This window comes from Nothoprocta perdicaria, unplaced genomic scaffold (genome assembly GCF_003342845.1).
Source record: "Nothoprocta perdicaria isolate Ctin4 unplaced genomic scaffold, notPer1 scaffold_1, whole genome shotgun sequence".
Lineage (NCBI taxonomy): Eukaryota > Metazoa > Chordata > Aves > Tinamiformes > Tinamidae > Nothoprocta > Nothoprocta perdicaria.
This window is the reverse complement of record NW_020454093.1, coordinates 14786981-14798371: the sequence shown is the minus strand read 5'-3', so window position 1 is coordinate 14798371 and position 11391 is coordinate 14786981. Positions and strand designations below refer to the sequence as shown.

Sequence of the window (11391 nt, the reverse complement as noted above, 5' to 3'; positions counted from 1 at the left end):
AATACATACACTTTAAAGCACTGTCCTTCAAATACACTTAGAAACAATGAAGAATTCCTGAGCAGCTCTTTTTATACCAGTATTTTCCAACCAATGTATATACTGTGTAGTAAAGGACCTACTTGCTATATWTTTTTAATTTTAGAAATTTACAAAACATTTGGATTTGATTCATAGAATAATTGTGCTTCAAGTCATTCTGTTGCTACAGTAATGACACTACAATAACTTGGACGTTCCAGATTGCCTACAAGTTCTGAAAATTGTCATGGAAAAAATGCCTAGCTTTTATTACAAGGCTAAGAATGGAGTGGTTTACGCAAATGGAAAGAATTTTGCTTTAAATATTAGACCATCTTTGTCTTGGAAAGTACTTTGTTTATTGTGCATGTTACTCAGAGTGTAATTCATAAATGTTTCTTAAAGAGACCTGCTGATACTATGCATAAAGCAGGATCCGGGCAAGGAAGTTTCAGAGACTTTCCCTTACACTTATCAGCATGCCAGAAACTGGAGCAAACACACATTATGAAGTAATTATTAAGTGCCATTTTTTTTTTCTGGGCTGTGCTTATTCAGACCAGCACCCCAGTGTTGCTGTATTTCACACATTGGCTCAAAAGGTACATGAAGCACAATATAAGCTTAGAAGCCCATATAGTGTTGAGTGTCTCTGAGCAATATCACACATTCATGGAACTGATGGTTCCCTTAGTACAGAGGAAAAATAGCATTTGTAAACAGAATGAACAAAAATCAGCTTCTAAGGTAAAAAATGAAAAATAGCAAAGCAGTCGAGGAGCTCCCATCTGGGTGTATCTGGGCAGCAGTTTCCTTTCAGAGCAAAGGAGGGGAGGATGAGAATTAAGAGTAGCGTTCATTATGAATATTAAAAAATATGGTTTAATGTCATTGTATTTCCATGYATATTTATCAACTGTATAGAAAAACCTGCCTATTCCTAGACATGTACCATCTCCTGAAATATGTAAGAGATACTTTATACAAGTGATTTCTACAAAGATTTTCAGCATCCTCTAAAAATCTGCTCAGTGTTATATGACTGTAAAACCGATGACTAGAGAATATTTGTTGGAGATTGAGTGAAATATATCCATTCTTATTGTTGTCAAAATGAGGTGAAGGTACTCAGCAGCTCACAAAAACAGACCCAGAAGCAGCATTGTCAAAAAACAAAGTCAGATAAAGACAAAGTCCAAGAGAAGCGGCATCACTAAGTAGAACAGGACATTAATCTTTCCAACAGTATGAGAGGGAGCTTATTTCCTTATATTTCTTCCTTATTTCTAGGTTATTTATGCACCACTATCATGCTCAGCTTTTTAACACATGGACTGTTTGGAAAAGGTTACACAGAGATAAAGAATTTTCTCTTAAAAACTTAAATGGGAGAAAATGTGTTTTATGCCTGACTTGGTAACTCTCAAGATTTATCACCAAGACAGGGACTGTCTGTTTTAAAAAGAAAGTATTAAATGTTGGATTGTCACTGSTACAGACTAAACAACACTGGAAATGTCAAGAGGGCATTTTACTGGGGTTCACAACTTCGTTTGGTTCTTGCGGCTCATAGATCTTTACCTTTAATAAATAGAAAAATGCTTAAGAGTGACAGGCAAATCTGTAAGACAGTGCAAGTGGAGAAAAAAAACCCCTCATCTATAAATCTCTGCCTAAAATTGAAGGTTGCTTTTAAAAACAGTTTGGCCACACTGTTCCTGATTTTTTTTTTTTWAWTWWTTTTTTTTCCTTAGGCATGTGGGAAATGCAATAGTAGACCAAATTAAGTGTCTGTGCTCTTCAAGTACTCTGTTTGCCAGTGGCCAGTACCAGATACTTGGATGGAAATCCTGTAATTCATAAGAATGGAGAGACAGCTCTCCTGCACAGGTTTTATTTTCCAGCTCTTATATAATAGCTGATTTCTAGTAGTCAATGTGAACATCTTGCCAACTGCTTAGCATTTAATAAGGCCTCCTTGTTTTTGTGGACTATCTTAGGTAATTGTGGACATCTCCACTTTCAATATTAAAGTCTATTTCTTTCTCTTCCATTTTTAACCCACAATTTCCTTTATCACTCTCTCGGTTTGGCTGCTTTTGCCTCCATTTTCTGTTCTACCTCCCTTGCAGTCCATACATGCAGTTCACCCCTGCCCATTTCTCTGATTGCTCTATCTTGGAACCATCCTGTCGTGTTCACTGCGGCTGTGCTCCCCCTTTCTCCTGCCACATGCACCCCCCACGCGCCGCTTCCCCTCGCTAAGATCACTCTCTATTCTCATGCATTATGTATTTCCATATTTAATTTGTCTTTAGTCTCCTGCTTGACATACACAGAAAAGATGAAGACATTCCTGTAATTGCTTCAAAAGGGTTTTCAAAGCAGGGCCACAAGATTATTCCGGCTCAGTGTAATTCAATCCATCCTCCCGTGCCTACATCAATTGGAGTCGGATGGAAGTCGGAAGGAGGCCTGGTTTTAATATCAGGGCTTAAGTTGGTTGTGAGTTGGGCTAGTGTCCATTTTCATTCATTTAGGGACACAATTTGAAGATTTCCTTCTCAGGAACTCAAAACTTCTTTCTGGAGAGCAAAAGTTGACAAATGATGGGTTTGATATTTGTCAGCCCAAATTTGGAGCATGTCTGAGAGCTCAGCTTACTCTGTCCAAGGGGGCTGAGCACACAGGCAGCTCCCAAATAACTTGTCAGTCCAGGAGAGGGACTGATGCGTTGGGAAAATCGTGCCTGCCAAGCTGCTCAGTATTTCAGTATGACTTTCCCTAAAAGATGGAAATTTTCTTTGTTTTATGCATAAACATCTCAGCTTGCTACRTATCGCTAGCATCCCATCCTAACAGCGTTAGAGCAACCCAAGTGACGGTTCTGTGACAAACTGTTATTTAACAAAAACAAATTGAACATTACAAATTCTGAGTTGTTTTTAATCTCAGTACAGTAATTTGACATACAAAGAAAAATGTTTGTTTGCTGTTTTAAAGGGAGCAAAAAAAAAAATAATCTGAGGTAGCAATTCTTAAAAAATACGGCGCCTGATCTCATGATGCATTTTCATTTCCTGTGGGTTTATGGCTTTGTAGAAGATTTATGATATTCACAACTGGCTTAGATGCCTTTGGTTTCCTTGCACAACACTGTCAAGTTGTTTACAGTTAATGAAAGATTATCAAACACATATACAGGCTTCATGATGTGAATTCCACATACACAGTGCTTCAGATATCACGAATACTGCATATTCATTTTTGATACTTGCTGTTACTACATGTTAAATACTTACATGACATTTAAAGCAACTGTAGATTTTCCAGCCATCTAAACAGAARCACATAAAACATACCACAGAATTCATAAATCAATTATCATTACATATTTGTTTCTCAGTTTGTTCCATAAACAAATATATCCTCTTATTAGTATTATATATGGTTGGTTTACTACATTTTTATTAAATGAAGCTTTGTAGTTACATAATATCATAAGATTCTTCAAACCTGTAGTATTTTGGGACAGTAAGTTTTGGCAGCACATGTCTCAGTTCAACAAATCATATTTATTTAAAAGTCAGGAACATCATACTGAAAATACCAAAACATTATATCAAATATGTCTTTGTTAAAGAAAAAAATAGACTGAGAAAATTTAAAATAATGATGTGTTGTATCTCCCAAAATAAATAAAAAGCTCTTAATAATATTTTCTGAATCTAAAGAAAATATATTATTTAAAAATATACCTATTCAATCTTAAGAATTTTATAAAATGAACTATTTCTGAAGAGCCATTATGCTGCTTTGCAGGGCTTTCATGCTAGCAAGAGGCAATTTACAGTGTGAGATATGTGCACGTTATGTGCAGAATTCATATTAAAAACATCACACAAACTTTTTGAAAATTTTTCCAAGTAAGAAATTCATCCAATGGGGATAATTAGGCTTGAGGGCTAATTATCCTGGGGTAAATGTGATGAAAATCATTGTCCTTTGTAGGGGGGAGCCTGTTATTCCCCACTACATGTTTTGTATCTTCACAACAATCCAATCTGTACAACAGCTACAGAATCTATTTCCTAATTAAAAAAATTAATTCCTTAAGGAGTTGTAAACAAAATAATATTGCAAAAAATATATTTATTTGAACATCCTCAAGGGCTCATACACTCRGCTGAAGATTATCTCAGTTTTACAGAACACTGGTTTATTCTCTTTTTGATGTGCAAAAGTATGGTTCAGACCACTTTCAGAAGGTGTTATTCCCACTGATTTTGGAAAATAAAAGCACATCCAAGGGAGAAATAACCCCACTGCACATTTGTTCATTTTGAAGTATGAAATTTGTTTATGAAAAAATATGTCCAAATTACATCCATATAGCGAATCCCCCAAGAGACTTAGCCCTTTCTCAGCAATCAGCAAGTGTGTCTTTTGCACTCTGGTTGGATTTATTTTTCTTTTTCATGGAAAAACCACAACGATTTAACATCATGAGAYATTCACTTGGCAAGGTGGAAGAGAATTTATGCCTGACAAGGTGACTGAAGCTACTGCTCTTTTTTAGCTTCTCTACCAATGTATAGCAAGGCATAGACACTCTTCTACTTGGTTCTCTTTCTGAGACTGTTGTTTTTCTTGTGGCAAACTGGGCTTTGCATGAGTATTTAAACTCCAAGTGTTTTGAAAATCTCATCTTTTGTGTTTTATGAACTCAGGATCTTAAAAGTTGACAGTGTTCCTGGACCCAATAGCTTTAACACAATCACACATACTCCAGAGTATTAAAACAGTCCTTATTCTTTCATTTAACCGTGGTCAACAGAAAATATTTGAATAAACATGTCTGAAAGTTGGGTTCTTGGGCTACAGATTCTCAGCCTCTGATTAGAGCAAGCTAGGGGAGACAAACTTTAAACGCAGTCAATGGAGATCAGAATGCAAGTCATCTCTTCCTAATATAGGCTCTTGCATTTGGTCAGGTGCTCTAGGCTTCCCAGTCTACAATAAAAGTAGAGTGCGCATATAGATGCACATGTAGATACCTAAAGCTAGGCAGGATAATCATACCCTTGACATCTGCTGAAGATTGTGCCTGGCTGCCCCTGGTCCCCAGTAACCAGTGTGCCAGCAACAGCCTCACCCGCTGCTTTCTTTGGTTTGTAACATCTGTACTAGCTGCCTGCTGGGTAGCCTAAGAAATCCACTACATACRTAAAATCTTTAAGCTGTAGAGTGGCAGGATTCTGTGCCTGTGTACAGGACAACACGGATTCAAAAGGTTTGTAGCCATCCCATGTATCCTGTCCCGTCCCATCCTGGAGTGGCATCAGGCTACAAGCTTTGTGGGAAAGATGCTGTGCTCGCACCGCCTGGATTCTATTATAACTTCGCAATAACAGCATGTAAAAAACATGTGGAATAAATAATTTACAATTCATATAGTAATACATCTGCAATATATTAGAAATATAGATTAAAAATTACTTAATATTCTTAATTACTATAAAGTTCAYTAGAAACTTCTGTTGCAGCAGAAGGAAACAGAAGAGTTGTTAAGTAGCTAAACAGCATTGGGAAATTAAAAATGTTTTATTTTGCCTTTTTTGGATTAGAAAAATAGTCTTTAAAAATACATTGTTAAACATATGGGCTTGTACTAAAGTAATATTGTATAATATATACAGTAAGGCAGTATATCAAATAGTATCTTGCTATTTTTTTCATATTTGGTTTGACTGTAGTAGGATGTGAATGGGATGCAAAGTTATCCATCACACTGAAAGTAAAACTGTATTTAGAAGGATTTGTTATTTTACTACAATTAATTGAATGATTTGTTTCATATATGATTTTTTCACATATTAGAGGTCCTTTTTTAGATTTGAGATAAAGTATAAAGGAAACAATCTAGTGTCAGAATGCATTGAGAGAAAAACAACAACACTTTATATCAGAATGTTATTTTTTGGTGACTTATCTGGATTGGAACTGCTCTGGTTGGGAACTGACAACCACGGTATRTTGACTGACCTATAATGATTTTCATCTTTGTTGTGTCAGAAATATTCCCATAGATTTAAACAAATAATAGAACATTTCAGAATTTGAATAATTTCTTTATAGTGTAGGTTTTTCGTGGCACATAATATCAAATTCTTCATTTCCCATGGTCAGAAAAATATGCTAGCAATCTAAGGTTTATTTCCATGATTATCAGCGTCTCAACCCGCAGTTTGTTTTATTCTCTCTATAATACACATAGGAGGGTAGGATTTTTAAGGAACGCCTTCCTGCGTGTTTCTCTTGTACTGTACACAACTATTAACAAAATCAATACACAAATCAAAGGCTCGTCAGCTAGGAAAAGGTGTAAGCTACAATCATGATGTAGTAGCATAATCGTGAAACACAGAGCTTAGCTTTATTGGGTCGATTGTATTTAACTCCTGAAGCGTTACCTGATGAAGAATAATCRGTCAGTTATTTAAAGGAGGGCATAAAGGAGGATGGGTCCATGTACTCTGATCCGCCAGCCTCTCTTTGGCACTCGCTCGGAGCTGGCAGGCAGTAGCTCAGGTTTTTCTCGACTTGGCCTTGCTGAAGGTTCTGAGACATTTCCTTTGCAGGTTCTTGAGATACAGGCGTGTGCTGGCCTCTTGAATCTGGCATTAATACTAGAATATTGTGGTCCACAACTGTTGAGACCTTTGTGTATTCTTTGCTGGTTCCTGGAATTGTGTATTTTTCAATTTTTCCACTATTTTCTTTATGTTTCAGTAATACTGCTGCATCCTCATCCTGTCTAATTTTGTGGACCTCTACATAATCCATTAATTTAGCATTTAAAAAAGAGGACTTTTCACTGAGTCTGTTTTGATTGACCTGTATTGTGCTTTGGTCATTTTTGGAATGCATCTTCTCCACCGCTCGTTGTTTTTCCAAGTTTTCTTCACATAGAGTTTCACTGGTAGAATATTGTGACTGATGCTTTTCTTCATTTCCCACCAAAACTGCTGCAACATTCACATTTGTGGTACTTAGTGTTATCTTAGGTGCATCCACAGTACTGTGATAGGCAAATGTAGACGGGTGAATATTTGCTGCAGGCCACGTGGATGATTTTGTCCCTGCAATGTTAAAAGGGAGTGCTCTGTCTTCTGAGGAGGCCACACACTGAGTTTCCCACCCACTTCCTGCATTGTTTTCATGAACTTCTCTCACGTCTTGCGACGGGAGTTTCGAGGGCAGCGTGCGRGACTCCCTGCCCTTCTCAGGAAGCAGGGACGGGCTGTCGCAGCTGCCCCGTCCCGAGTCGCTGTCGGTTTCCTTGGATGCCAGTCGGGTGTTTTTGCTGGGGTGGCTTTGCTGGAGCTGCTGATCCTCGCTGTCCTCCACCTCCAGATACTCTATCAGCAGCTCCTCACAGTCCGACGTCGGAGGGAATCCATGGCAACCAAGAGCACTCAGCAACTCCTCAGATTTCCCGGTCTAAGGGCATAATAAATATAAACTTGGTATTTTGTTGACTCCTAACCCRCAAGTTTACATATGACCAGAGCAGCAGTGAAAATCTACATAGCTAATAAGCAATTACTTGCATAGTTATATCATTAGACCTAAACTGAACCTCAATAGCTGGGGAAAACAGAGGAAGAGCTTTCCCCGAGTCCTCAGTGGGGAGACAACATTCTAGAAGTCAGGTTCCCAAATGTGAGGACCTGGGAWTTCAGGGCAGGGTAGGGTCTCCTGGGTTTGGCAGGAGGAGGGGGACAATAGCTCAGCCATGTCCTGTTCTTCAGCGGGACAGGAGAGGGCAGAGAGCTTCTCTGCAAGAGCTTTTTGGGGGATCTCGTAGGCACAGCCTCTGCCAGAGCCCCAGGGAACGACTGCTGTGCCAAACCCTGCTCCCAACTCTGCTCCTATCACTACTGCAAGTGCTAGTTTAAACACTCTGCCTTGCCTAGATGCTCAGCAATATCAATCTGAAAGTTTTGYTTATTTTTAATATTAATTAAATTAAAGCTATATCTTAATTAATTATGGTAATTGATTTTACTAGYACAGAACTTGGAAAAGTATGTAATGGTAAATTCTTTTGTGGTTATGGGGATACTCACCTCCAACAGGTGTGTATCTATGCCTTTTATCTTTGGTCCTGGAACGGGTGGTAGGATAAAGGCTATCATCCTGAAAGAAACAGATCAAACACACAGCATGAAAGGACAGGMCCTGTCTCTTTGATCTCCCATTTTGCCTGAATGGGATGAATTTTCASCTGCTTCGCTGTATCCAATACCTTCCTACTGGACCTGTTTCTGTTTACTTTTCAAGCCAGATAATTTACAGAGCCAAGTATAGTTTATAAGTTATCCTTAGTTGTATTTAGAAGGAAGAGAGCTGCACGAAAGTAATTCTTATTAAACTGGAGAAGCAACACTGCTAATACACGTCTACTGTCCTTCTTCCCTTAACCTCCAGTCTTCTGAAACCACTGTAATTTTGCCAGCAGGTCAAGACACAGCTGTCTGTTGCACAAGGCAGCAGGACCAGCAGGCCTCTGTGGACAGATCTGTCAGATCTCTAGTTTATAGTTGATAAAAGAACATAAAAACTATAGGAAATTAAATATTTCAAATATTTCAATCAAATATCAATATGTTCTAACAAGTTTATTGAGATTTCCAATTCTATACAATCATGAAATTGATGACCTACCTGTATCCTTTTAAAACCATTGTCCAGCTCATAATTAAACATATGAGAGATGATAAGACACCCACGATGATCCACACAATCATATCTTTTACTCTATAGTCTGGGAAACAAAGAGAATGATTTAAGGACATATGCCTAAGATTTACACAGAAAGTATGCAAAAAAAGTCTCAAATGGCTTTTGTTTTAAAAATGGATCTAAGCTGCCAAGTTTGGTATTGAATCTAGCGGCCATTCCTAGCAWAGACTGATCTCTATAACACTAGTAACATCTGATAAATAATATGCTTTTTATTAATGGATTCATTTGGGTTCAAATCTACTTATATCAATGCTGTAGTCATTTCACTATCAGACATTTATCATATAATTAATTAAATGGCTAGCAAAATGATCTATTATTAGATGGTTTTAAGGATTTCTATTGTAATATCACGCTCTTTACATTCAGGTGCTCATTTTGAATTCATTGCAGATAGACAGCGATCCAGAATTGTTAGTCTGAAAGTAATGATTATTTCCTGTCTACGTGGCACCTTTAATGCAACTGCCAGTATTCTATTCATTAAAAACTACCACCCTGAGAACAAATGAGGCAATAAAGAGAAAGGACAGGGTTTAATAGGTAAGGTTATTCACCTTCTTAACTCCTAAGAGCAACGAAGGGAAGAGCTAACTGAGTAGGGTGCGTGAAAGCTGAGAAATCAGTTATCTTACCTGTCTTAGGGAAACTAGGGGATGTCAGTCTTCATGGCTGCTCTGGACAGCTAACAAAAATAGCACATGAACTTCACTGCTACTGGTTATTGAAAGGATGCTTGGCCACTCACCGCTGGGGATCTGGATATACTTTTCTGAGCTCCATTCACTCCATGATCCGTGGTGGTCTGGTTTGCAGTGAATCTGCACTATGTACTTCTTTCCCGGATTTAAACTAAACATTTTATACTGCGTTTGCTGTCCAACAAAAATGGTCTGAAAAATAAATCAAAGATAACCAAATCCATGTAAAATGAAGACATTTAGTTATGAAAATCTATTTTAAAGTCTCGATAAACAAGTTGGGAGTATAAGATAGATCTGGATATCTTCGTAAGGATTGTTATACGGACACAGAATAATGGTATATATGTTTTATTTCTGTGGTTCATATTCTGAAATAATGCAATGGGAATGCTGTCAAGCCCTGTGCAAATGAAACTACTATAAAAACCCATCATGAGCATGATTATATAATAAATAATTATCATATAAAATATATAATTATTTATTGTATAATTAATTATATAATGATATATAATTAATTATATAATTATATATAATTAATGTGTAAACAATGCAATTAATATAGAATTGTCACATTAAACATTTATTTCAGTGCCTTTTATTACATTGTTGTGAACAACAACATTTGAGATACCACAGTCTTCTCAACAGAGAGCCACAGACCATCCAAGCAGAGCTTTTGGAAAGGCTGAACCACTTCATTACATGTTCCTGCCTCATTACATTCAGGCATGAAACTTGGCTGACAACATCTAATTGATCAGAAAACATCATTTAGCAGAAATCTGCCGTTTCCTTACCTCCCACTCCTCTCCTTCTTCAGGCTTTAGTCGCAGCTCGTACTCCAGGGTAAGCCATCCAGATCTGACATCAGCCAGCGGGGGTGGAAACCATGTCAAGACCAGGTAGGGTTTTCTATTGATTGGCTTTTTTAATTCCAGTGTTACATTCACTGGGGCATCTGGCTGTACTGTTAAAATAAGAGAACAGACACTAAGAGTCTGCAAGGCTTTTCCTTGCATCGTAGGAGGAGGTATAAAACAGTGCAAGTGGCAAGTTGCCACTTCCAGCATGTCTAGGAACATAGAACTGGTGCTGGGATTCAGGAATCAAGATTTTCCTGATAAAGTAGGATGGATTTATAAATTTGAGGTAACCAAGGAATAGCAAATAAGTTGAGTTATTATAATAAGGTTTGCTTTAATTGTTTATAAGCAGAAGTTATTTTCTGCTATTATTATTACTCTTCTGCAACTATGTCTAAAAGTTAGCAGAAACAAAGTTAACATATTTACTGCTCTGTTACAGAAGTTGTGTTAATCATGTTAATAGAGTTGTCATCTACATTTAGGAATGCTGGAATTAGAGTTTTAACTGATAAAACCTTTTCCCTCATCTCTTATATTCAAAAAATGTACAATATAATCCTCACATGCATAGGATATGTTTAAAAATAAAACACAATAAAGGATTAAATTTAAAATAAAACACAATAGCAATATTAAAGATCCATCTGTGCTTCAAAAATAAAATAAAATGGGACTTGGCTTTTAGCCACAGTCAGGGTTGCAGCTACCTCGGTTCAGAGTACTGAAGTACCTGGATTTAGTGCATGTATTATTTTCCACTGTCTTATGTGAAGTTTCAGCAAGTAAGTAGTCATGACATGGAGGTAAAATTTTAAGCTCTTTCTCCAGGAGTACTTTTTCAATTGCTAGGTTCCCTGTGGACACACCATTGATAACAAACTGGATATCAGTGRTATTATTCCTTTCCCTTAGGAAAAAAACCCTAAATACTTGCCCAGTCACTCTGTGAAAAACGTCTGAGAAAGGAGATTATCAGTATACTGTAC

The 11391-nt window shown here is 37.2% G+C and overlaps 1 protein-coding gene across 1 annotated transcript in view; it reads right to left on the bottom strand.

Annotated features, from left to right (window-relative positions):
• Window positions 1-6187: 6187 nt before the first annotated feature.
• The window catches only part of PRLR (prolactin receptor), a 67005-nt gene continuing 61801 nt past the window's right edge, over window positions 6188-11391 (bottom strand). The window contains exons 10-14 of the mRNA XM_026038702.1: window positions 10337-10506; window positions 9581-9725; window positions 8752-8851; window positions 8154-8223; window positions 6188-7524 (exon numbers count right to left, since the gene is read on the bottom strand). Coding sequence (XP_025894487.1) covers window positions 6517-7524; window positions 8154-8223; window positions 8752-8851; window positions 9581-9725; window positions 10337-10506 — 1493 coding nt within the window. The 3' untranslated portion in view covers window positions 6188-6516. The remainder of the gene's footprint in view (window positions 7525-8153; window positions 8224-8751; window positions 8852-9580; window positions 9726-10336; window positions 10507-11391) is intronic.